General features: G+C 37.6%; 4 protein-coding genes across 8 annotated transcripts in view; 1 reads left to right on the top strand and 3 right to left on the bottom strand.

Annotated features, from left to right (window-relative positions):
• The first annotated feature begins 212 nt into the window (after nucleotides 1-212).
• LOC133516442 (uncharacterized) lies at nucleotides 213-7,458 on the top strand. 3 transcript variants are annotated; one of them, XM_061849393.1, is made up of 4 exons: nucleotides 213-512; nucleotides 930-1,012; nucleotides 1,326-1,458; nucleotides 7,385-7,458. In XM_061849393.1, exons 1-3 carry the CDS (start codon nucleotides 483-485, stop codon nucleotides 1,441-1,443), a joined length of 231 nt encoding a protein of 76 aa, XP_061705377.1. In that variant the 5' UTR covers nucleotides 213-482; the 3' UTR covers nucleotides 1,444-1,458; nucleotides 7,385-7,458. The 3 variants fall into 3 exon arrangements, 2 of the variants coding, with proteins under 2 accessions (XP_061705377.1, XP_061705375.1); XR_009799226.1 differs by having other exon boundaries at nucleotides 215-512; nucleotides 1,326-1,515; XM_061849391.1 differs by lacking the exon at nucleotides 7,385-7,458 and having other exon boundaries at nucleotides 216-512; nucleotides 1,326-2,539.
• A 735-nt stretch (nucleotides 7,459-8,193) lies between these two features.
• On the bottom strand, nucleotides 8,194-9,217 carry LOC133516441 (U6 snRNA-associated Sm-like protein LSm6). The gene is made up of 2 exons (XM_061849390.1): nucleotides 8,904-9,217; nucleotides 8,194-8,396 (listed from the first exon to the last, which is right to left on the bottom strand). Exons 1-2 carry the CDS (start codon nucleotides 8,992-8,994, stop codon nucleotides 8,248-8,250), a joined length of 240 nt encoding a protein of 79 aa, XP_061705374.1. The 5' UTR covers nucleotides 8,995-9,217; the 3' UTR covers nucleotides 8,194-8,247.
• Nucleotides 9,218-10,267: 1,050 nt separating this feature from the next.
• Nucleotides 10,268-12,270, bottom strand: LOC133516440 (GATA zinc finger domain-containing protein 1). The gene is made up of 3 exons (XM_061849389.1): nucleotides 11,752-12,270; nucleotides 11,008-11,194; nucleotides 10,268-10,461 (listed from the first exon to the last, which is right to left on the bottom strand). Exons 1-3 carry the CDS (start codon nucleotides 12,157-12,159, stop codon nucleotides 10,295-10,297), a joined length of 762 nt encoding a protein of 253 aa, XP_061705373.1. The 5' UTR covers nucleotides 12,160-12,270; the 3' UTR covers nucleotides 10,268-10,294.
• A 3,272-nt stretch (nucleotides 12,271-15,542) lies between these two features.
• LOC133516439 (protein Wnt-7b-like) overlaps nucleotides 15,543-26,707 on the bottom strand; it is an 83,485-nt gene continuing 72,320 nt past the window's right edge. For 2 of the 3 annotated variants that reach the window (XM_061849387.1, XM_061849386.1), the window contains exons 6-9: nucleotides 26,539-26,701; nucleotides 19,737-19,918; nucleotides 19,127-19,269; nucleotides 15,543-18,603 (exon numbers count right to left, since the gene is read on the bottom strand). In XM_061849387.1, the coding sequence (XP_061705371.1) occupies nucleotides 18,452-18,603; nucleotides 19,127-19,269; nucleotides 19,737-19,918; nucleotides 26,539-26,701 (640 nt within the window). In that variant the 3' untranslated portion in view covers nucleotides 15,543-18,451. The remainder of the gene's footprint in view (nucleotides 18,604-19,126; nucleotides 19,270-19,736; nucleotides 19,919-26,538; nucleotides 26,702-26,707) is intronic. The other variant, XM_061849388.1, reaches the window with a different exon arrangement.

Raw genomic sequence — 26,707 nt, 5'->3', positions numbered from 1 at the left:
ACAGTTAGTATGAAGCGATATTTATTCCGATTTCGGCCACAAGCATGCATAAGATTGTCAATCTGCAACATTTATAGGTTTTTATTTTTATTTATTTCTTTATCAATTCTATAGTAAATTCAATATTTATAAAGAACAAACTTTGGTTAAATTAAACAAATGTTAGACGTCCTGTAATAATAAAATAGGAATAAATGATAAAATGTTGGTTTTGACTTCTTTTTATTTTATTTTGGTGGCAATTTTAACTGACATATTCATGTTGTAATACTAGATTATCTACTATTGTAAGTGTGACAGGTTTACTAAGTAGGTGACTGTACCATCATTAAAATTCTAGAATCGCCTTTCCACCTCTCCTCAGTTTTGTAACCGCTACGCAGAGAAACGCACGTACGCGGCTGTGTGCAGTACCTTGGTCACAATATTTTTCGAAAAAATTGACAATAGTTTTGGCGCGAGTTTAATAAAATTAAAAAGTTATGGAGTGCTTAAGGATTGTATTGTTTACGGTAAGTGTTTAATCGTATTATTAATTAGTACTCATTATGCAATCGGCATAAGTGTGTTATGAAGTTATTTTTTTGGGTCAGAGGATGTAATCCTTGAAGGTTACAGATAGATTTCTAATTTCTGAAAAATGTGGTGAGAAGATTCTGCATGTGTACAACAATAATTACAAAATATTGGACTGCGAATATTCTCTAAATATGTGTTATGTATTGTAAAGTATTAGTAATAACGGTGTTGACACGGTTCTTGATTACTTTTTAATATGTTCAATCATAAACTTTCTCTTTTCAGTGTTTTTGGATATAACTGCCATCTATATTTTGTTTTTAAAATCAAAACTTCTGCTACTCAACAACAGATGGCAGTATAATCGATTATTTTAACTGCAATTTAATGAAATATATATTTTTCTATAGCTCGTCCTAGTCCTCAGCCTGCTCATCTCGGCAGATTCAACGGTCCCGCAGCCAAGGGCACCTAACTTTCAGTATTTTGAGAGGTAAGTAACTACAGGGCTACAAAACGTATAGTACTATAGAGAGGCCACTACGGCGCGTTCACTCGCTAAGCATGTATTTGAATATTGAAATTGCAATTGATGTGATATTTTTTTTGTCAAGTGTACCCCCACCCGAGTAGCTTCGCATTCGTGTTTCTTGCAAACGTATTTATTCTGAAACTTGAATGCTAGATCTATTTCTCGAATAAATTCTAATTTAATTGTAAAAAAATTTTAAGCACGCGTTATCGTGCTTTAATTAAGAATAGACTTGACTCTGAGTGTGACTTAACTAGTGGGTAATTTATTCCAGGCCAAAATACCGGTATCCGTACTATGACGAAAACGGACGAGGAAAGCTTCTCTACGGCTACGGAGGTCCAGAGCTGTACCAGTACAAGTCCTATTCGCCCTTGGAAGGAATCCATTGACACCCAAACTCATAAGTAGTTAATTTGGTACATCATTTCGCCTCTGACTGCAAAGAGATTTTATATCTAAAAGTAAGGATGCTAAGTACGAAGACAAATAATATGTAATAGTAATACCGTACAGAAAATAAACTTCCTACAAAACCGAAGTTTGACAGCGATTCAGGGTCGAATCATGTTGTCCCTTTTTTATGTATGGTACTATCCCTTTCGGCTATTTAGGGTTGTCCAAATTCTTGCATTATCTTTATCTGTGGTCGTACGCGCTAAGGGTCGTCCCGCTCTAAGCTCAATTGCGGGCATTTTTCTCTGTCGCTCTACTTGTCTTAGTGAGAGTAAAAGAGAAAGATCCCAGCAATTTGCAAATTTCGGTTTTCGCGGTAGGCCCCCAGAACCGAACGGAGCCGAGAAAGCCCGAAAGAAACAGGGCTATAACCGCGAAAATCGAAGTTCGTCAATTGCGGGCATTTTTCTGTCACTCTTATTACGTCTTAGTGAGAGTAAAAGGGAAAGATCCTCGCAATTTACGAATTTCGGTTTTCGCCGTAGGCCTCCAGTTTCGCCCTCCTAACATTGACCCGCCAATTCCCATCTCTTCGCATAATAATATTAGTCTCGCGCTCGCATAGTGGCATTGACCGCGGGCATCATGGCCGGGACAGCATAATAATTATTTGCGTTCAATAGAGATAGAAACATAGGTCAATGTGCGAAATTCTTCACTGCTTTGCGTCCTTACTTTATCCGGTAGCAGAACACTTGCTGCTGATGAGCAGAGAACGGTATATCTCCGTCGAAAGGATAATTCTGAATTTATAATAACCAACTCCCGAAGGTATTAGAGTTCACGCTACGCTAAGTTTTCACGCCAACGGCTACGCCAACTTGGCGCTCCAGTTTAGATATAATATCACTGCCAATTCCAAGTCCGTGGAAACTTAGCGTAGATCGACATGATTGAACATTTACTATTTTACGTAATTTAAATTGTATACATTTAAATAGGTACTTACGTATTATTAAAATGTGTCTATAAACCTTTATGTACGTGAATGATTACGTGATAAATTGCTAGTAATATAAGGATATAAGGAAACATGGTGTAGTTATTACCTCATTGTTAGCACTCCTTGACCGTAACCCGCTGTTGTATGGATCTAACGTGTTGTCTTGGACTGAATAAAGATGCTAGGTACAGTTGGCACAATAAAAACTGATTCGTTTTGGTTTATTGATAACGCAGGCCGGTGATAGGTGTCATGGGCCGTAACCAGAGCTGAATTTAAGATAGGACAGCCGTAATTACAGGTAGGGCGCTATACCCTATAAATTTATTACAGGTAGGGCGCTATACCCTATAAATTTATTACAGGTAGGACGCTATACCCTATAAATTTATTACAGGTAGGGCGCTATACCCTATAAATTTCTTAAGGTAGGGCAATGGGGCTTTATGGTAGGGCATTGCCCCATAATGACCCCCCACGGTCCTGCTGTCAGTATATAAACTCACGTCATAAATATATCCACCGCTAACGTTTTGCCAGCTTTCCAATGCGATGAGTACTACTGCTGAATAAGAGTGAAATTCCATGTTATTCCAATCCGCGCAGTCCCTTGCCTCCGTTTCCGCTCATTACTCTTTATTGAAGTGACGTTTAAAATAACGCACAGGCTGTGCTATCAAAATCGCTGCCAACTTATCGTGGTCTGACACTAGATGTTTTCATCGCGTCTCATCCGCTAGGTACTACCAACTTATTGATGCAGATTATAGGTACCTAATACTATTATAAATCTTATAATTCGTACTATTATTTTACGTAGTAGGTTAGGTTCGGTACCTACCTAAGATTTGCTTGTTCCGTTTGGTTGCATTTTGAGACAAAATTCTAGTATTTATTAACCAAGACTGATAAAATTTATCTACTTTGGTAGTTACATACAAAATTAAACAATAAGAAGTAGAGGTGAGACTACGGTTTTTTGTGCATCGCATTGTTTCAAGTAAGTACATATCATTATGTCTTTTAGACACAGCACATGATAGGTACCTAAGTGTCCACTAAGGGTATTGTTAGGCTTAAACAATGGAACTTAAAGAAGTCATTGAATGATTGATCATGATCAGTCTGCTTTGTTGCTTAAGCTTCGAACTTCCAACTCTTTAAAAATAATTGATACGTTTTTAATAGAGTTCTTTAAGAGAATTTGAAATAGAGGTGGATTATCAAAGAAAACTTTGTAGCCACAATACATGTACTGCCATCTTTCGACACCTGATTAAAACTTTTAGAACGCCATTTGACTTTGATCCTTATACTTTCATTGATATGTGTTAAAAATCAAAAAGTGGCGCTATCTTGCCGGGCATCGACTAAATGTTGTGGCGCCATCGCTCAAAACGATGCTGCCATACCTTTGATCTAGTAGATGGCGCCACTTTTTGATATTTAACTAATTTAACTCGCATCAGGGAAATAAGATTCTCTTTGGTTCTACAAAGACTAAAACTAACATACCTAACTATTAAAGTTGAAACGCCTGTATTTTCCATACGAGCAACTTTCCTAATCCAATTAATTAGTAAGTAATTATACATTTTGATGTGTTTGTTCCTCAATTACGCATCAACAGCTAAACAAAAATATTAGATAGCTTTTACAACTAGGATATGGGATAGAGTTAGGGAGTAGGATAAAGGCACTTTATGTCAGTACGAGCTTAGAGTGACTAGTACAAACAAACAAACGGGGTATAAGTATTTATCTATACCTAACTCCACCAATATACATCGTGCCATTAACGACGACGCGCGTCTTGACTCGTAACGTCATGTTATTAACGGTTAGATTTGAAAAATCTGCGCTTCATTGTGGATGAAACGAACTATTAATATTAATTTACGGCTGAATTCGCTATGATTCTTATTTTATTCCTACATCCGACTCTTTTACGTGAAACTACCCGCTCGGATATTTTAATTGACCGCACGTTAGAGATGGTGTCCATTTCAGCTTGGGCAAAAATGATTTTGTACTATGTCCGGATGTCCGGTCTACAGGTCGCAAATCTCAATTGATTCTCGTGAAATTTTGTGAGCATCAGGTTCGATGATTTTTTTTGTCAATTTAGTTTTTTTTTTTTCAAAATGGCGGAGCCATACATACCTACATATCCAGTTTTAAGTTATGGTCGCGAGGTCCATTACAAGCTCACAGACCCATTAGTTAATTAATAGACAACATTTGATGCTAACAACGGTAACAACTAAATAATAAAGACGGTCCATCTCAGCACAAAGTGGCGCCACCATGCGCCGTTTAGTGACGTCTCTCAGGGCCATAGATTTTGTTTAGCGCCTTGGCATTCCCTGAAGTCCACAATACAAACAAAACACCTGATATATTTGCAGGAATTAAAAATATGGTGGTACTTAGTGTTATTATGCAAAGGTCAAAGCGCCTTATAAAACAGAAAATGTAGGACTCAGACCGCGACAAAGTGACGCCATCTACAATAATGATGAGAGACGTAGCTTTATGTACAATACCAATCTATTTAACATAATTGTCTTGTCTTTTTTAGGGTTCCGTACCCAAAGGGTCAAACGGGACCCTATTACTGAGACTTCGCTGTCCGTCAGTCCGTCCGGGTGTCACCAAGCTGTATCTCATGAACCGTGATTGCCGCTAACAACAAATACTAAAAACAGAATAAAATAAATATTTAAGGTGGGCTCCCATACAACAAACATATTTTTTTCCCGTTTTTATAAATAATGGTACGGAACCCGTCGTGCGCGAGTCCGACTCGCACTTGCCTGGTTTTTTAAATCAAGCAATATTAAAACCTAAGAGTTTTTTTATGTAAATACTATATGTATAATCAATCTATTAAAAACGATGCGGGAACATTCCACGAAATTGTCTACCGTTATCGCGTACATGCAAACGCGAATTTCTGAAGATTTGCGGGTACATGAGTATCTTTGACTTGAGTATGACTAATGGTTAAAAATATGCACAGAAAAATAATCGCCTGCTTTAAACTCCGAAAAAAACGTCGCAACTCAGGAAATAAAATGCGTCCGTACGGGACAGCCCGTGGAATGCTTCTGCGTTGGAAATGATTTAAATATTAATCTCTTTAGGTCTATAGATAAGGACTTACAGACAGTCAAATAAATTTCGTTCCAAAAACATAGCGAACTGTACGTACACGTATTTAGCCTTGGCATATGTTAGCGTTTAAATAAGTCTATTTACTGACTTGCGGAATATCTCACTCGTAATCTAACATCGATGGGAACCAGTCACAAAAATGATAAAATATTTAATATTTTTGTCAGCCCTAGTGGTGTGTGAGAGTCAGTTCTCTAGTTTTTGGGCGCCTCTGTTCGACCGGAGCATTTTGAACTACAGAGTGGATGCGAGTTTTGACCCTAACGCGGGAAGGAAAGATAGGGATGAGTATGTGAAGAATTATGGTGTGCGTGGTGAGAAGCTTATAGCGGAGTTGGGGAACGGTAGAGGTCCTAGCGGTGGTAGTAATAGGGTAAGTAATAAAATAAGCTTATGTTCCTCGCTCAAATGAACCAGTCTAAATTCGATAAGTGTCCCACTGCTGAGCAAAAGCTGCTGATGTTTACGTTATGGCACCAGTAGAGCTAAAATCAGGTGAACTTTTCGGCTTGGGCTCATGGGCATCGCCATGGGGTGGCAGGGGGAGTCAGCTGGCTCCCCGAGAAAATAAAATTTGTAACTAAATGTATGCCCCTCCGCCTGGCGAACGACCATGCTTGGGCTGGTGTGGTGATGTAAAAGAAAGTTCACCTGATATCAACTATACCAGCAGGTTGTTATAGGTCTCTTGGTCGCAGTAACTCTAGTTTAATTAATGTGGCACAGGAAGGTGCCAAACACAGGTCGGTGCTGGCACTTGGCTAGTTAAAGCGCCGTTGTTTTATGCAATAAACACAGTGATCGCAAACACGATGTTTGCCGCACACCTATTTAAAATCACATAATATAATGACCGTATATTGTTTTACGCGACAAAAGCTGTCATTGTCCCTTGTTATTTTCCCTACATTCCGTGATCCAGTGTTAGCCGAATGTTAATTGCAATTGACCGTAACGGATGGCTACAGTTTACGAGACGGATTCGATTTGTAATGGTCAATTGCATGAACGTTTCGGCCAACACTGTCGTAATCGCATGCGTTGTACGCTGCGTCAATCGCATAAAACAACCGCGCGCTATGTACATAACAAACTGTGACATATCAATCAATTCACTAGGTGGGAAAATCTCCACACCTGTCTTGTTTGTGGCATTTTTAGATTTTTTCATTGTATGCATACCATATGCATACACTGTAAAAATTGACGTGTTATCGGAATAACTATTTTTCCATTGCATTTACGGTCATTTTACTTTTAATTTAACATACTGCAGGTTTTATTGTCCCCAGAAGCAAGTATTTTTATTTTTATTTGTAAATTTTGTATTTTTTTAAATTGTATATCAATATAAAGCACATTTTAATGCCACTGTAACGATACCTTGTAAAAAGTAAAAAAATATTTTATCTATTTTTATTTGTAAGTAAAAGGGCTCCAACCTATAAATTCTAAAAATAAAAAAGTTAAGGGTAAAATATTGAGACCTATTCTGTACTTATCATGTTTTCGTAGCTAGTGTAAGTTAATATTAAAATCTCAGGATTCTATGAAATCACAAAAACCTGCAGTAAAAAGTAGAATGACCCTTTAAAACAATATGATAAGTAAAATGCCATTGATAACCATTTAAAAATGAAAATAACCACAACAGCTGACAATGCTGGTTCATATTCAACCTTGGTCACTTTTTGTTTAGGTTACAATTAATAGAGTTTTTTATGCAGTATAATAAATTAATTTTCATATTGTTTCAGGTATATGATGATGTAAAATTCTACTATACTTACGGAAGAAATGATGTAGACTATTAAATTATAGAAAAACACAATGTTTTTTATTGGACACATATTATATTGGAACTAAAGTAAAAGGTGATTTAACCCCTCAGCTCTGGAATGTAAGATTAAGATCGGAATTTCACCTTTATACTTGTCTTGTTTAGTTCCAAAACTGCTTGAGCTCATGGGGCCTTTCGGTATATTCCCATCTGAGCCCACCCCATGTGACCACCGCCATATAAGAGGCGGGCGCAGATGGGATTTATTTATATGTAGCGCCTATTCCCATCTTTACCTGGCGAGGACAGATGGGAATACACCGGGCCTTTCCATAGGTGAGGGGCTATTACTTTAGAATCAATGGCAAAAATGGTATTTTAGATGAACAGCATTGTTGTATATTTGGAACTATTGTAAATAAATTAAAAAATATATATATATTATAGGATATTATTACACAAATTGACTAAGTCCCACAGTAAGCTCAATAAGTCTTGTGTTGAGGGTACTTAGACAATGATATATATAATATATAAATATTTATAAATACTTAAATACATAGAAAACACCCATGACTCAGGATCAAATATCCATGCTCACCACACGAATAAATGCCCTTACCAGGATTTGAACCCGGGACCATCGGCTTCATAGGCATGGCCACAAGGCCAGACCAGTCGTCAAAAAAAAGTTGTCACTATTTAAGGCTAAATTAGCTTAGATGTAATAATTAAGTTGTGGAAGCTTGACTTAAATACTTATTTAAAAATTAGTAATAAAATATGTTTTTATAAGAAATATTTTATTGTATCCTTATACCTAATTTAAACAAACCATGACTATATCCTTCGTTTCTGAGTACTGATATACAGAACATTGTTTCCTCGGATAAAGGCATCGCCATACTTGTTCTTTAGCTGACCGTTGACATACTCTTCCGTTTGTTCTAAGGCTATGTTCATGTAGCCGTCTAGACAGGCTAGGACACCTGAAATTGTATCAGTGCTAATTAAATCTTACTGTTTTACTTCTAGCTAAGACAATTTTGGAAATTAATTGTTTTAGGTTATTTCTCAAAAAATATTGTTACATGATGGGAGTAGTTTGCTTATAATTATTATTAAATTATAACAACATACGTCATGATTCCAAATAACGGTAAAATGTCAAATAACGGTACTTAATTTAATAAAATAACATAACCTAAAATATGTTGTAATATTTTTTGCTTATATCAGTAATTGGTGTTGTATTAGTATAATATAACTGTTATTTAAGTATTCAGTTCATAAAGGTTAGGAGTAACACGACTAATGACTTTTCTGAAAGGTTGCAATTGTACAGACTCACCGGTTTTCGAAGTGTAAAAAGAGCATTTAAATAGTAAATTAAAAAAATATTTTGGCTAATAATTTTCGCAGACCATTATTGTTCATTAATTTTCTAATCATTAACACGCTATTATTAACATTATAAACTAATAACAATGTCTTACCTCGGTAATCAACACCGCTGTTCAGTTTAACGACCACAGGTCGCCCGTGGATTTGTTGGATGAAAGACGAAAGTGCTTCTTTACGACTCATATTTAATTGATAAAATTAATTTGATTACGCCTTATATTGTTAGATTCTTCGATCTATACACAATTTTACAGTATGATGCCGCGAATATTTCTATGGAATCAACTCAACTCAACAGTGACACTGACAGATCAAATGAAAAGGATGACAGCAAGATGACAGTTGTTGATTTGAGTTTTGTTTACATGCAAAAAAAAATTTTTGCCGTCTTATTTTCTTTGTTTTACATTGCGGTAAAAAATTATATCTATAGTTTAGCAAGCCATTTCCGCCAGTACAAATAGGCGGCAAATTAGAAAATTGTAGGTGCGCAGTCTTCCATACAAAATTTGAAGTTCGCGCCTTTTTCTATGAACAAAGTTTTGCCAGAGTATATTTTTAAGACTTATCATTTCACTTGAGTCACCGAACTTTTTTTAATGAAAGAGTACGATATACGATACAATAAAACGCAATGCAGAAGCTAAACGCTTACACGCCTTACTTAATTCAGTAACTGACTTACTGACTGAGCTATATGTTAGAGATATCTGCATCTCGCTTTTATGTATTGCTGCGTCCCTGTCGTTAGCTTAGGGGCTTTCTCAGTCCATATAGCTGTCTCCTTTATTGGTCCAGTCTGAGCTGCTCTTTTCCGAAATTCTGCCTCAGCATGTAATGCCAGAAACCAGGGATCGGAACCGGTTTTTTGGAAAAACTTTGAAATAAACATATATTTCGGTTTATTTTATGACGACTTGTGACGACCGGTTTGGCCTAGTGGGTAATGACCCTGCCTACGAAGCTGATGGTCCCGGGTTCAAATCCTGGTAAGGGCATTTATTCGTGTGATGAGCATGGATATTTGTTCCCGAGTCTTAGTACAGTTGTCTAAGTACCCTCAACACAAGCCTTATTGAGCCTACTGTGGGACTTAGTCAATTTGTGTAATAATGTCGTATAATATTTTATACTCTAAATATAGGACTCGGTTGTGTTTTTAGATAACGACTTCGTATTATTAGATTGCCCAATTAGAAAGGGCAACGAAAAAATACCGTTTTCGTTCCCATACAAAAAATACCGGTTTCCGATCCCTGCCAGAAACACAGACATAAGGATTGCCATATTTGCACAGGCATATAATATGTAAGTCGTATATTACTTCTATTTCTTTTATAAATATGCCAATCAAAAGAGTTGCAGCAACACTATACAATATACAACTATAACAAACCAGAAAATAGGCTGGATAGAGGTTAATTAAGGTGGATTTCCACGTTAATAATAAAATCAATTTAGCTAAGAAAGAAACTTTAATTATCTATGTCCTTTCTCTGGGCTCCAGTGACGTCCAAATGTATCCAGTGTAGTTGTTGACCTCATTGTCGGTCAGAGGATATGGACTGTTACTGGCCTTATAGTAGTCTGAAGGAGCATGCATAACAAATTCCATTACATCTAGCTTCCTAGCCAGTTCTTCTTCTGGACCTAAAAAATAAGATGTGTTGGTTATAAGGTATACTCTAGCATACCCAGTTTGGCAGAAGAAAAAGGCTCAAATTTCAAATTTTCTTTGGGAAAACAACCCTTTGCGCTACATTTTTTAAAATTTGCAGCCTTTGTTACGGACAAATTTAGTGTGCCAGGGTATATGTATTGCACTGTAGGGAGTGGCTAAGCATACAAAAATATGTTGTTTATAAAATTGACATTTTAAAATTCTCAGCTGTACTATTACAGGTAAAAACTTTAAGACTGTTTTTTTATAATTTATTTTATTTGCCTCTTTTTAGGCGGGTCCACACAGAGCGAGCATACGAGCGAGGCAATTTCCTCACGCATGAAATGGCCAGTATAGATGTACCTTGGCCGAGATGACGGAAATTGCCTTGCAAGTATGCTTGCTCTGTGTGGACCTGCCTATTAAAATGCAAGGGGGAACTACATAACTTCTTTTTTTTTAGCTCAGTCAATTATTAAAGATAGTGTAACAAATAGGACTGAAAGATAAAGTCAATACTTCTAATGTCTTACCAATAATATAAGTAGCAGGGTCAAACCCACTCTCGGGAGGAGGACTAGCTTTAGTTGGCAACAGCCATGTGACAACGGCACTCTTCTCACAATACTGGTCAGTCATGAAGCCTCGAATTTGAGCGTAGTAGGTACCTCCGTCAATGTCAATCATTGAGACTATGTCGCCCACTTGCATGTAGTTGCCCTGTAAAGAATTAATTGGGTTTATAATGATGTGTAAAGAAATTTTATTCTATTAAAATAGTGTATATATTATGAGTATATAATTATTAAAAAATTGTGTTTTTTCTATTTAAAACACAACTTGCTGTTTGCAATCTATCGTATTAAGAGGGAAGTATAATAAGCATGTGACCGTCCATACAAAAAGAAAAAACATTTTCCGTCCTCCATGATTTTTTTGCATGTTATTGACATTAAAAAATGAAAACTAAAATTTTGCAAATGAAAATTTTTTTTTGTTATTTAAGTAGCGATATCTATACCTAAAATATTTTATGCTGAAGTGATTAACATCAAAATCAAAGTGATTTGTTAAGATTAAGTGAAAACCATTTTCTCCTAAAATGGAATTTCATAGAAAAAGTATTATGTATTTCGTTAGGATCGCAAAGCTATTCTTCCCTCTTAACTAGAGCTATTGTGACACATTGCATGTAAGTTAGATTATGGTTATGTAAACTGGTGGTACTATTGATAAAGCGAATATGAATAAAGCCAGAATTCACAATCAGACTTTACCTTATAAAATACTGAATCACTAGTCACAACAGTGGCTGTTGCTGTCGGCGCCTTCAAAGGTTGTCTCTTGAAGATGCTTCTGCGGCCTCTTCCACGAGGCGCCGCAGATTTTGGAGCCACGGACGCGGGGGTCTTCGGTTTATATCGCGTCGCTCTTGTACTCTTCCTAGTACCTTTCCCAGTCGCTTTTGCTGGTGTAGTCTCACCCTCAGTCTTTTCATTTTTAGTTTCTGGTTCGTCTTTATCCTCGCGTTTAATTTCCACTTCAGTTTTGAACGTAAAAGGTGGGCTTCCTTCTTTTGCAGCAGTATTTGAGAGGTGACATTCGTTGCAGATTTGACCGGTTTCCGCATTCCGCCAGAGAAGAGAATCGTTTACGCCGCACTGAACACAAGTTGGTTTCGGCATTTTTGTTAATTTTCCTTCAATAAATTGCTGATAGGAAGGATAAATAACATTTATTCATACTGCCGTATGGCACGCGAAACAAGACGCCTGAACAGTAGTTTTCCGTTTTACGCAGCTTGAATCTGATTTCATGTTGTAATAAACGCGCTCATTTTATGCTGTACCTAAAATTGTAAGCATAAAGATATGATTGAACATAACGTAAAAGTTTTAATTTAATAAAATAAAGTTAGGTCGAAAAGGTGCTATGTTTTCTGCCATTTAGTCTTTATTTTAGCGTGAAACGAATCATGTTTTTACTGTCAGTGTCAGTTTAGTTGTACCTTTAATACCGCCCTCTGTTGTCAAGTAGCAAAAGTAAATTTGTAGTGACATCTATTGAGAGTACGAGCAGTATATACATCGCCAATGTTACGGATAGATGTCGCTACTAAGAAATTAGTGATCACGTGAATTTTTAGGGTTCCGTAGCCAAATGGCAAAAAACGGAACCCTTATTTAACTTTTCCTAATCAAAATGATCAAAATGTAGCGATTTTATAAATTTCTTACAAATACTGTGTTGACGACCATTTCAATAAGAAACAAGATTTTTTTGCACTGCACCTGTTTCAATTATTATTTATATTTCATAATTTGTGCTACCATTTAGTTAATTTTAATCGTATGTAACCAAAACGCGACTGATCTATAAATCAAGCAGCAACAAATTGCAGTAAACGTTGGTAATTTAGAGCGTGTGAATTTGCATGAAACGCTCGTTGGGCGCTATCAAACGGCATGTTTAGTTGAAACAGGCTTTATAGCTGCCAAATTGTCAACATCGATACATTTTGTAAGCTTACGGGCTGGCAATAAATTGTAGCTAATAGCTAAACTAATAAAAGCGTAGTTCTTGAGGACCTTAAAAAAGACCAGTAAAAACCAAAACTTGGCAGTGTTTGTCGTTCAATTTCGGATACAGGCTGTCCCAATGCGCTATTGGCTATGGATGTGGTGGGAATTCTAATTTCTAATTACCAAATTATGTTTTTTTTTTAAGTTAATGTAGTTTTGACGACCGGTCGGGCCTAGTGGGTAGTGACCCTGCCTATGAAGCCGATGGTCCCGGGTTCAAATCCTGGTAAGGGCATTTATTCGTGTGAAGAGCATAAATATTTGTTCCTAAGTCATATTTATATATTATATATATCGTTGTCTAAGTATCCTCAACACAAGCCTTATTGAGCTTACTGTGGGACTTAGTCTATTTGTGTAATAATGTCCTATAATATTTATTTTTATTTTTTTAAACACATGCCGTATTTAAGGGTGGAAAGCAAAGGTTACCTACGCCTATCTTCAAGTAAAACACTGTTTTTAATTACCTACCTAAACATATTGTGTTAACTCTTTTCACAAAGCTACGCGTATTTACCTACAAGTTTTCGCATCGTTATAAGTAGAACGAAACTCCAACTAAGCCAATTAAAACTTTAAAAATCCCTACAAATGTCATTTGAAAAGATCGAATACGTACGCTTTGATGAAAACTTTTAACGAGTGAAATCCGCTGAGAGCTCATATTCAATGGAAAGGATTCAATTTCTTCGACATTTAGCAACTTTAGTGAGAAAAGTTCAAGCTACTTACGTATTTTTAGCGTCGCTGTGCTTTTACTGTATATTTCGATTTTTGCGTATTTAATTTATTTTCATTATTGGAAACAACTGAAAGTCATTTCTTGTTTTTTTTTTTTCTAGGTATTGCTTATTATTGGTAAATTATAATTATAAACAAGTACAATAACAAAACTTATAAACTAGGTACTACTAAAATTAAGTATACTTAACTTTACTTATACTCACCTATCTTAGGTCCTCTAGATCTGACCCCTGCGGCAGGGTGGCCATAATATTGGTGCCCTTAAAATTATTATTATTTATTCGTATATTAAATTTATTTCGGTTTGTAATTTAGTATTAGTATATGTATAAATAGTAGGCACATAGGCTACATACTCGCGTACATTGATGCGATGTTGTTGATGGGTATTAATGATATTTATGTCGCCGCATCTCAGTTATCGTTCGCAAGTAGATATAAATTGGGTTAAATTCATTATTTTAAAATTATGCGCCTATTTTTTTACGTCAAATAATAATAATAAATTTCACCACACCAGCTTGTGAGAAAACTGATAAGAAAGTTACATTTTATCCATATGTGTGGCAAAGTAAAAGTAATTTGATGAAAATTTTGAGTTGTTTGCTCATGTTGGCTGATAATGTTCATTTGAATTTGATTTGTAATGTTTTACAGTTGGTATTTTCCTCCCATTAACGTGATGAAGAATTTGTAGTTGTTTGTTTAACCCTCGTGCCTTGAAATCCACGCAACGCTCTAGATTCCACTTTTTGAACACTTGCTACTCACGTGGTTCAATTTTTTCGCTTGCTCGGGTATCAATATTAGCACGAGCGGTTAAACAACAACTTGGCCTCCTTGTGAAACAAATAACTATTTACTTTTCATTTTGGATTTTTACTACTGTCTTAGAAAAAATATTGTGTGCAACGATACATAATTAGGTCTTAACCCTTTTCCAGGCATAGTACGATTTGTCAACCACATACGCGCCGATAAAATTCCAACTTTAGAATTCCGATTTAAGGTTCAAATTAGATTGGACTTTCGGGAAATGCGACTTGTCTTCAAATGAATCATCAAAGCTGGATTAATTGGAATATATTTGGATTTTTGGGAGAATCTTGTAGATTGGTGCGGCTTGAAGAAGGGTTAAAGGTCTTGGGCATGTCTTTACAAAACTCAACTTCGTTTCGTTTTGTAACTTCAGCCCTTGAATTTTAAGAACCTTTATTATGTAAGTACCTATTGCACAATATATTATTTTATAGGTATATCACAAAATTTAACTATTCATCGTTGACATGGAACTATTCGAATTATTTCATACTGTAATTTCAGTAAAATTTGATACTGGGTTAACGGTTTAACTGGTTAACCCCAGGTTAGTGGGATGGTTCAAGTAGCCTTTAGAAGTCATCTTTAGCTCACAGTTAAATCATTGTTATTACCGAACTTTGGCTCAAACATTGATTTATTATTACTATAGATAGAGAAGCCATAACAAACAATGAAATTGTCGCAATCGCAACCTGTACCACGCGACGCGTCCGAAACGTCAAAAGCGCCGTATTTATGGCGCTAACGCGTTTAGGTCGCGTGATTCACGCTCCGCTTCTATATTTTGTTGTCAAATCAAATCATGGCGCAAAATACGGTTTTCTGTGCCGGTTCTATACGTAGCGTACATAGCGTAGCGTACGTAGGTAATAGTTCAATGGTGTCAAATGGAATTACCTCAAAAATAAAAATACATATCAAATGTGTCAAACTTTTATTTAAAAAATCGCAATGTTAAGTGAATAAGTTAGCTTAATCTACGTGGAATGTTTAAGACGAGTTAAGTACTTATTAAATTTAAGAAACACTTAATAAATACTATTTTAAAGCCGTTGAGTCTTACTTTAAATGCATGAAAAATGGTTGTAAGGATGAAAACTTGTACATATGAAGTATATTTACATCTTATTACAGTCAGCATCAAAAATAGCTAGGCGGGCGATGTATTCTAAATGATCTACACAGCGTCGTTCAGATTAGCCATCACTACTCTTTCACTTTTCTGTCTGAGTTATATTTACTACTAAAGAGAAGCCATACCAAATAATGAAATTGTCGCAATCGCAACCTGTACGCTAGGGGAGCGGACGTGAACCACGCGACCCAAAAATTCATAAGCGCCGTGAAAAATCATGGCGCTTACGCGTTTAGGTCGCGAGATTCACGCTCCGCTTCCATGGTTTGTTGTCGGCCAACAACAACTCATGCCACAAAACACTGGTTCTATGCGTAGAAATAATAGTTTAATATCTCCACCAGCCCAAGCCAAAAAGTTCACAATTCATATGATATTAGCTCTATTATACCCTCTTAGCGACAAAGTTGTACAGATATATTTGGTCACTTAGCCCGCTTAATTACTCTTGCTACTGCCTTTGCTACATAGTAGATTACCGTAAGTGAAATTGGACGGTTTTTCGTTGGAAAATATTTTTTCACTAGCTTCATAAGGTTCCAAATTACGGGACCCCGTTCCCAAGAAGGAACAACTTAAATAGTAATGTCTGACCGAAGTTTCGGTTTCGCCATAAAAATCATGTTTTGGCCGAAGGTTCGGTTTCGGCCAAAGCAACGAACCTTTCGACCGCGCTGAAACTGTAGTTTCGGTACCTAGTGTTCGATCGAAGTTTCGGGTTCGGATTCGGCATAATAAGTAGGTTTCGGCAGAAGGTTTGATTTCGATTCGACAGAAACTAGAGCAAATTGAACCTACAGTTTCGGCAAAAAAAAACATTTTCGGTCGGACACTAATACTACCTAATTGTAATATTTTACATTTCAGGCCCCTAAAAACCGATTAATTGTTTGAAACCTTGGATAGTTTGAAAATATGCTGATATGTGTTTAAAAAATACGCTGCGGATCTTAAAAAGCTATTGCAATTAGGGCCACTGCACGTTCGAGGGCTAGCCAATTAACTCGGACTAGTACATTTGAACCCGATGCGCCACCACCACGCACCATTCCACTAACCCGGGGTTAACTGGTTAAACCGTTGACCCAGTGTCAAATTGTACAGGTATCCTTGGTAACTCCAGGTTAAACCGGTTAACCCCGGGTTAGTGGCATGGTACAAGTGGTCCAAACGGTTAACTCCAAGTTAGTTGGCTTACCCTGGAACGTCCCTGTGGCTCTTACTGCCATAAATACAAATAGGTAGGCTAATCACCTACAAACAGAATACACGAATTAGTAGTGCGTTCAAAACAAGACACCTTCATTATGAATAAGAGGCATTTATGCACATCGTCAATATTAAAATTTTATTAACCTTTCAACCACCTAAAATTTTTCATCGAGCGCGTGCTAGTCACCGACGGTACGAAGTTATACGAAATTTTGTCTTATTTATGAGACTCCGCGAAATGAGCTGGATATTGTATGACTTATATATCAGACTACGGCGGTTAAAAGGTTATAATATTGTACCTAAAGACATTAATATATGTACAAATGCCCGTTCAACACCGTTGCTAAAGCGCTTGTTCTTGAGGTTTTTCCGTATAATTGTTTATTTAATCGGTGGGGTGATGTTCTGAATATGGCAGTAGTGAGCATAGATAAGTACAGATAGACGAATCACTCGATTGTCGGACTTTGAATTTGAATCGCAACAAATCGCTTTAACACCAGGTGTCTGGAGTTATTGGTTGATTAAGTATACATACAAAACATTAAAACACATTCGGATATTGTACAATTAACACACACATGGTTTAACAGTGCAATGTGTCATCAGTAGCAGTCACTATTTCCGTTATATTTTATTTTTAAATTAAATACAGTCATTCTTAAAAAAACATACAAAAGGGTAGTCAAAAAACACAATATTCCATTTTGTACGAGTACCTATAAGCCGTCGAGGCGTACTTGTACTTCGGTACAAGGGCCACTTGCAACAATAACCAACCCGAGGTTAACCGGTTAAACCTGGAGATACAATGGTTACCAGTACAATTTGACACTGGGTTTAACCGCTTTACCCCCGGTTAGTCAAATGGTGCAAGTGGCCCTTATAGAAATATCTTACGAGGATAGTACAATTTATTAGGTTTTATAACCCGTACAATTATGTCACAATGTTATTTCATTTTCGATGACTTAGTCCCATGTTATCAAATAGGTAGGAGCTACGGCATCGGGTCCCTTTGACGGATCTATACTAGGGATCTAGCACGGATTTGATGTATTTGCACATTGTCACAGTTATTTCAACACTTCAGCTCTGGTTTGACGGTTCAGCGATGGCTATTTATACCCATGCGTCTCAGTGCGCACACGATATATAATAGGTGGCGCAGAAGAGCACAGTACCCATGTTATTTACATGCGCTTTAGTGTGGATGACCTAGGTGTCGCAGCACAGTTGCTAGTGGCCAGCACTGGCTATTTACACACATGGATCTCAGTGCGGACGACGCTGTATCGCAGCTGACATAACATCAATAGAAACGGCAGTAGTCCTGATGCCTTGACACTAAGAAGTTTGACGGTTCACTGGCTATTTACACACTTGCGCCTCGGTGCGGACAACTCAGCTACAGCTGACGCGGCAACACCAATAGAAGAGAGACGGCAGGTCAACACTTGTTTATCGGTTCACTGGCTATTTACACACATGCGTCTCAGTACGGACAACGCAAGTTTCGCAACTGACGCGACAGCACCAGTGGAAGCGACAGCGACATTGGGTGGTTTTGACTGCCCGCACGGTGTTGTAACCCCGGCCGCAGCAGAGTGTTTCACAGCCGTCTTCACCTGCAAAAATAATTGGTTAAGGAAATTTTTGGTTTTTCTCCTTTACTTTTAATGTCAAATATATGTATACCTTTGTCCAGTTTTTCCAGTTAATTAATCCTTAGCAGATGTTTTAACCCCCCGTAGACCTTGGCTGCACTTTTGTATCTACTACCTATGTAAAGTAACACTTAACTCGATTAATGACTTTAATGAGGTAGCCAAACTTAGAACCATCAGCTGATTTCAACCCACACCGTAGACAATTATGATTATCTACTTTTTATCATCTGTCACTTGAGGTGGACTTATAAGGTTGCCTTGGAAGTCCTGTTGCATTCTCTTCCATGAGTGCCGAGCGACCTTGAGACTGCATCAGACTCGCAGTATTTATTTTATTATTTTATTTATTTAGTATGACGGAGATGGCTTTAAGTACGCCACCTCTGACTTCAGCGGCTGCCGGTCACCATCATCATCGTTTGCTTTAATCTGGACCTATCAACAGTCTCCCTAAGTTGAGCGATAGACCCAAAAGCTTTACCTCTGGAAGTCCTGTTGCATTCTCTTCCGTGCGTGCCGAGCGACCCTGAGACTGCATCAGGTTCGCAGTACGAGGGGGACGGTTCCAAATACACTAGTTCAGACTTCCGCGGCTGCCGGCCCACCGCCATTGTTTGCTTTGATCTGAAAATTAAACATAAAAAGGATTAAATACTGGTGATCAAGTAAAATACTTTCATCTTCCATGTTTGCAAATCTTCGTTGAAGTTTAGCTAATAACATCGCATAAGTTGAAATTAAGTACCTACTATTACTTAAGTTCTGCTTATGCGATGTTCTTACATTAGTGACAAAACTGCCTCACATGATTAGCTTGTTGTTTTTGTTGTTGTTGTTTTGTTGTGTGTGTGTGTGTGTGTGTGTGTGTGTGTGTGTGTGTGTGTGTGTGTGCGTGTGTGTGTGCGTGTGCGTGTGCGTGTGCGTGTGCGTGTGCGTGTGCGTGTGCGTGTGCGTGTGCGTGTGCGTGTGCGTGTGCGTGTGCGTGTGCGTGTGTCGTTGAGGTGCAACTAATTTGGTCCTTCTGTCCTGTTCCTGTTCTGGTTCTTACAGGCATATCTGTGTAATATTGTAGATGTAGTTTTTCAAGTTACCTGCGTATGACCAAATGAGACTGGGGTGGCTGAGGAGCGACCAGCTTGGCCTTCTTGTACTTCTCCCGAAGAGCGGTAGCCACAGCTTTGTACTGTGGCAGGGCTCTCCAGCAGGTCCGCATGGCGCAGGATCCAGAAACGCCGTGACACTTGCACTCGCGGCGGACGAGGTCCTTCACCATCTATAGAACATAAAAAACTTATGTAATTGCCAAAATAAGTGACGGAAATTTTCAGTATTTCATAGTAGCTATCGATCTAATAGTTCGAAAAAGAAGCTGATTTGACTTGTCGTCTCATCAGTATCGTAGTAACTTGTAGGTAATTTTTATTGTTACGTGAAAAAGAAAATCTGATGGAATGTAGTGGAAAAAGGTAGTGCAACTTTGGCCCATTAGGTTAGCAGTGCTTTTAGTTATTAAAATAATTTTTACCTAACACATTCCGCGAATTAGCATAGTCAACCTATCAATATCTTGCATTATTTATGTACAAATATACATAGAAAATCTTGGGATTCTTCATAACATACAGTTAGAATGCAGCATAAACATTTATACATGTAAATGTTTCTTCGCATTAGTAGAAACGGATACTAACATGGCTTAACTGGTTCTAATAGCTACTTAGCACTAGACCACCACGACTGACACCTAGACTTTAAGCTCAGAAGGACCACTACCTGTAATTTCCAAAGAATCTTCGAGTATATTAATTCCATTCGACTTTCAACTTTAACTCAATAAAAACTAAGTGTGTAATATAAGAATTTTCATTTCAGCAAGCTCATTTATAATGAAGACTTTATTTTAAAGTAGTTAAAGTCGAGAATAAAATGGAATGAAAAGATACATCAAGTGATTTCCAAGAAAATAAACTATACATTTTGAATGCAGGCAGGTGATCGTCACTGATACTACACATTATACTCTGATTACTTCGTTTTAATGTTAAACTTTATACCAAGGATTTAAGCCTGGTTTTTGAATAACCGGAATGCCATTTGTCTAGAGGGTGCAAATAGACATTCAAAATACCAGGACACGCATTTCAGAACAAACTTTGCGTCAAACAGAAATTGTTCAGCATTATCTAAGGCACACAATACAAAATACCTTGATATAAAGAGTAGGTATGTATCTACTATTATCAAAAAATACGTAATCTATTTTTGATTTCCAACCACTGGTCACTTTTTTGCTTCATCTTGAATGAATGAATGAATGAATGAAATATTTATTATGCATAGGTTTAGGTACAGTTTTTATGAATATATATATATATATTCGCCATATTTATTATGCACAAAATTTGATGTGTTTAACAATGTGTTTACTTTCAGGACAGTATTGAGATATCTCTACGCATTGCATTCTATCCAAGATTTTATTCAATTATAAGTCAAGCCACGAATGCCGTACCGATAAATTTTCCCCAACAATCTTTTATAACATACAAAATCGAACGCCTTACTCACAGTGGCGGATTAACCGAACAGCAGAAAAAGCATATGCTAAGGGCCCCGCGCCTAGGGGGGCCCCGCGCTCCGACCCTGACCATGCGATTTCGGCACGCGGAACCGGCCAAGTTCCAGTAGAACTCACACTCCGCGGATCCTGTACTACCACATTTTATTTACAATGTATTTATTTCGTAAGTCGGTAACAATATTGATCAATTATTATCCTGTCTATTTTTCTTTATAAAGATTCCAACTATAGAATTTTTAGGCTTACGCAAAGACCAAGAGCAGAGTTTAGCATAAAACCGAAGGTGCAGAGTGTGTCAAAACTTTTGTGCATAGCTAAGCTGCAGGAAACAGCAGAGCTCGGAAACGAACAAAAGAAGATACTGTGTTTAAAAACATATTAGTGAAAAGCAAGGAAGGGTGATTTATTAATTAATTATTATTTCAAATAACAAATTGCACCTTACAGCTAATGCCTAATGATGATCAGCTTTGAGCCCGTAGTAGGCCAAAGGACGCGCTCCTCTACGGCTGGCCGGGCGCCCAAAATATGCCGAGTTGCTGCAAAGCCGTGATGCATATGATCGAATTGTCAAAATGTTATAAAAAGAAAACAGCGGGGCCCCTATGCAGGGCGTTGTATTCGCATAGGCCGGATGTAAAGTCGCACTTTCGAGCAGCAGACGAGCCGAGATCACATTGGTTCAATTCCAAACTCTGTTCTCCTACAATTCAGCCTTTGCATTGTGGCGCGCGGCGATAGAACGCTCCGGGTCTCCGCCCTTATACCGAGCTCGGCCTACGGCCTCGTTCACACTCTGGCATTGGTTTCATTATAGGCTCTGCTTTCCTGCAGCTTGACCTTCAGCTTCGCACGGGAACGCTACGAAATTGGGTGGTCTGGATATTCAGCTCGTGGAGCTCAGCCTTCGGCCTTGTTTTTTGGCTCACTTAGCCATTAGTTCCCACTTCTTAGGTCCGACTCACTTTTAACCAATTTTTACAAGCTTTTATTTATTATACTTAATAATATTGATGTTGTTAAACGTTGTAGGGATACCTACATGCTTTTATTTGACTTGCAATACTCGTAAGTTGTTTTCAAAATCTGCAAACCATCTGCAAATTATTTTTTGACCATTTGTCAAAATTGACCTGATCTGATGATGAAAATCGAAGGTAGGACGAAACCTATATAAAAGAAAGGAACTATGATAAAATAACACAACTTCATTAAGATTAGGCTCTTTTAAAATGGCTAAATAAAAAATAAATAAATCTGAATTCCTTCAAATTAACAAATAAGTAAAATACTCCGGATTTTAAATAATGTCATATACCTATACTTCGTGTCATCCACGAAGACGCGCCCCGCTCTTCTTCCTAATCGCTTAAAGTACAAATCTGCAACGTTTTGGCAGTGTAATTATGTCTACTAATCAATGTGTATAGATAGCCTTACTATACTACTAAAAGGTTGCACACCACACTTGTAGGTACTATAGGCGATTGGGAGGAGGACTGGGGCGCGTCTTCGTGGATGACACGAACAACAGACACAAAAAAACATTTCTTGTATAGGGGCTCCGTGAACTTTTCTTTTTACTTTATTTTTACTATTGTTACCATTCAGTCAATAAAGGCCAAACGGGGGCTATTAGTAAATATCTTTTACATTACATTACAAGCCTAAGGGACCTTTGCAGCGCTATGTACGTCTTTTTAGTAAGAAGAGAAGATTTTTTGCAATAACCCAAAAGCGACTAAACCGATCATTTTCGCTATAGTTTTCATTGAAAGTATTTTTTCTTTCTTTCGGAACGATTATTTCCGAAAATAATAACTTTATTAAAAAAAGGTTTTTGGAGACCGTTACTCGTTTTGAAAGACCTTATCCGACCATACGCCGCACTACAGGGTCAAAGCAAAAAAACTCAAAGAAAAAGCATTTTGTATGGGAGGTATCCTAATTTTTTTGAAGTTTTTATTTTACCCGTTCTTAGTAATGCATAATTTATGTATCCATGCTAAATTACAGCTATCTAGCACTAAAGATCACGGAGAAAACCCTCGGACAGACGGACATGGCGAAACTATAAGTTTCTAGGTCACTACGAAACCCTAAACAATACACTGCGTAACATGTTAAAACTAATCGAGAACGAGTGAAAAAAATTAAGACATCTTAAAAATGTTGTGACGGTACTGAATCCTCGGGGTGCGAGTCCGACGTCTTTTTTTTTCAAACCAGGGGGCCCCGCGATCTATTGTGCTAAGGGCCCCGCGCCTTCTTAATCCGCCCCTGCTTACTCATGTCCATAAAAAGTAGTTATTTAAAAGGGTTTTGTTCCCCTATTTATATAGGGGTTTGACGATTGTTTTTTTTTATAATCGTCGGAAAACAGCCTTGGGTCAAAGATAAATTGATGTGCGTGTCTTAATGGTTCACCTACAATGTGAATACTCATCTTTATATTATCAGTACTGACATCGTCATAACCGACTGCTTGAGAATTATTTAAAGAGGCAACAACTTTTTGAAGTTCAGAAATGCAAACAGGCCGTAGGAAAATACTATTTTGGAATTGTGGTACAGATTCATGGATTTCTGACAAAGTATCAATCTTAGGGCAGTTGTCTTCAATCACATTAATGAAATATTTATTAAAAACATCTACCTACATGATCAGAATTACTGTACCTATACAACGTTTTTGACAATAGTTTGCTGAATGTTTTTAGTATGATTATTTGCGTCCGTATACTGCTTTATGATATTCCAGGATGCCTTACATTTATTAGTTGATTTGTTTATATGAGATGCATTTCTAATTTTTTGTGAATAATTTATACATTTTTAGGGTCATGGCATAATTGCGGTAGAATGCAGTATTGGCAGGGCATTTATTGTACCGGCATCCCATATACAAAGTTCCGACAGCATTTATGCAACCCTTTTGTCAGCCATACACATTTTTTTGACACGTTCTTGACTTTTTTATCTCTAACATATAATAAACGCTTTATCTATCTATCCATGTAATGTTAGGTATTAGGGCATCTTTTGTGATCAATCGAGCGAATTACATAAGTTTTTCTTATCCAAATTAGGATAGCGAGAAATTCAACTACTACATAACTTGTGGCATACACTAATGTTAGGTATTAGGGCATCTTTTGTGATCAATCGAGCGAATTCCATAAGTTTGTCTTATCCAAATTAGGATAGCGAGAAATTTAACTACTACATCGGTCGTGGTGTGAAGTATTTACAATAAATATTTGGGGACAATCTTACGTCTTACACAGATCGACTTAGCCCCAAACTAAGCAAATCCTACTACTACTGAAGTAGGATTACTGGGTAAGCGACGGTATTCAACGATAGATGTGCGTTACAGCACGAATTTAACCCCAACCGATTCTACGACTTGACGAGGATGTATACCATGCCCATAAGACAGATGTCGTTGGCAAGTGCAGAAAGCCGGCAAATAGTCGATTGATTCAAACGGTCGTGCAACACAGTAATCGTACCTAATGTCGCCTCCGACATTTCTCGAACGCCTTGGGGCCCAATTACGGTATTGTGCGAAACGACCGGTTGCTGGCAATTACGCCGAGAGCGTTCGTGATTCGGTGTTTTTGAGCCGTGTGAGTGGGGTTCCGTGCATGGGTCCACTTCTTACCCCTTTTTCTGTATAGGAGGGACAGCTCAAACCCAAAACTCCCTAAGTTCTAAATATGTACTTCTAAACAAAGATCGCGTGTCAAAAGAAGCAAAAATAGAAACCTCACTTTGTATTCCTATTTATGTAAGAAATACTTATTTTTCCGCATATTCTGACTTTCTCATTTGAGTGTGTGTCAATCTTAGTTTCCTAATATATGTGACATTACTATTAATCATAATAATTTAGCCTATATACGTCCCACTGCTGGGCATAGGCCTCCTCTCATGTGCGAGAGGGCTCGGGCTCTAGTCCCCAAGCTAGCCCAATGCGGATTGGGGACTTCACCAACCTTTGAATTTATTCGCAGATGTATGCAGGTTTCCTTGCGATGTTTTCCTTCACCGAAAAGCTATTGGTAAATGTCAAATGATATTTCGTAATACATAAGTTCCGATAAACTCATTGGTACGAGCCAGGATTTGAACCCGCGACCTCCGGATTGAAAGTCGAACATCATATCCACTCGGCCACCACCGCTTACCTATTATACCGCATAACTATTAATCACGGGAAATAATAAAAAAGATTAGAAAAGACACAAAGATTTTTTTATATTCATTCAAATTTGCTTTTTGCCGCCTTTCTTTTAGTGGTTTCAATCAAGTTATAAAAAATTGGTTCGTATTTTCTAATCCCCATAAAATCAACGCAGTTATATAAAAAATCTATTTAATTAATAATTTAGAAAGCTAGTAATATAATAATTTAGAAAACTAGAGATTACTCAAGCTGAGTAATATTTGACATTTGGCAGCTGCTCTTAACCGGCACATTTTCATAGAACGGACTAATGGAACAACTAATTTTAAACCATTTTGTAGCATCTACTACGGAACCTTCCACACAAACCTGCAGTTAAACAGTCATATCAACGTATAATTCAAAACAAGTGAGGTGGTACTTAAAAGAGATATTAACGCTCATCCAGAACTAGTTTTAACCATATCGACACATTAACGTTTTGTTTTTAACCGCCGTTTTGAGCGGCAGCCATTTTGCTTTCAACTTTTTTAATCGGTGCCGGCATGCGATGGCGTTTATGATGTCTTAAAACAATAATCAATAATGTCTTTGTAATGTTTTAACAGTATGCAGGTACTTTGTATTGCGATATTTTAATTGACAATTTAAGGTAGGCAATATGCAATTCGTATGTGCCCCGATTTTTTTCAGAATCAAGAAAACAATGTGTTCGTTGATACATAATAAATAAATATTTTAAGACATTATTACACAAATTGACTAAGTCCCAGAGTAAGCTCATACATACGGAAAGTGTATCCCTTACCTTTCTGCTGATGAGATTTTTGCGCAGATTCGTGCACCGGTGCATTCCGCGTGCAACATCCAGCTTTCTCACGGCTCAGAAACTTTAAGGCTGGTAGCACGCCGTATACAACCTCCCTCCCACCACGGGAATTGATAGAGTAGAGAATTAGGTATTATGTCTGTTACAGAAGGTGTATACCATGTTCACCTTCCTGCATGCATATTCATACGTCTAACTACTGGCTACCAGGGATCTTCAGGTGGATCGCACGTCTTCCTGTCTTATTAGAGAAGAGAATAGGGTATCCTGTCTGTTACAGAAGATGTATACCTCGCTCACCTTCCTGCCGACGCGGTTGTTGTGCAGGTTCATACGACCGCGCGCGTCTGCATCCAATTCTCTTGCATCGAGAAATCTACGCGCGAATCTCGCTCCGTACGCGGCTTCTCCACAGCCACCCCATTGGAACTGCTCTGTCGCTGGTCGCCTCCTGCTGAAA

This window comes from Cydia pomonella, chromosome 3, assembly GCF_033807575.1.
Source record: "Cydia pomonella isolate Wapato2018A chromosome 3, ilCydPomo1, whole genome shotgun sequence".
In the NCBI taxonomy this organism is placed as follows: Eukaryota; Metazoa; Arthropoda; class Insecta; order Lepidoptera; family Tortricidae; genus Cydia; species Cydia pomonella.
Note: the sequence above shows the minus strand (reverse complement) of the source record. Positions and strands in the feature narration are given on the sequence as shown.

Excerpts from the sequence above, each read along its gene's own strand:
- LOC133516440 (XM_061849389.1), bottom strand. The coding sequence starts at position 12,159 with ATGCCGAAACCAACTTGTGTTCAGTGCGGCGTAAACGATTCTCTTCTC. Across the intron at positions 11,195-11,751 it reads GTGATTCAGTATTTTATAAG|GGCAACTACATGCAAGTGGG; the intron begins GTAAAGTCTGAT and ends AATTCTTTACAG. Across the intron at positions 10,462-11,007 it reads CCCTGCTACTTATATTATTG|GTCCAGAAGAAGAACTGGCT; the intron begins GTAAGACATTAG and ends CTTATTTTTTAG.
- LOC133516442 (XM_061849393.1), top strand. The coding sequence starts at position 483 with ATGGAGTGCTTAAGGATTGTATTGTTTACG. Across the intron at positions 513-929 it reads TAAGGATTGTATTGTTTACG|CTCGTCCTAGTCCTCAGCCT; the intron begins GTAAGTGTTTAA and ends ATTTTTCTATAG. Across the intron at positions 1,013-1,325 it reads AACTTTCAGTATTTTGAGAG|GCCAAAATACCGGTATCCGT; the intron begins GTAAGTAACTAC and ends AATTTATTCCAG.
- LOC133516441 (XM_061849390.1), bottom strand. The coding sequence starts at position 8,994 with ATGAGTCGTAAAGAAGCACTTTCGTCTTTCATCCAACAAATCCACGGG. Across the intron at positions 8,397-8,903 it reads CAGCGGTGTTGATTACCGAG|GTGTCCTAGCCTGTCTAGAC; the intron begins GTAAGACATTGT and ends ATACAATTTCAG.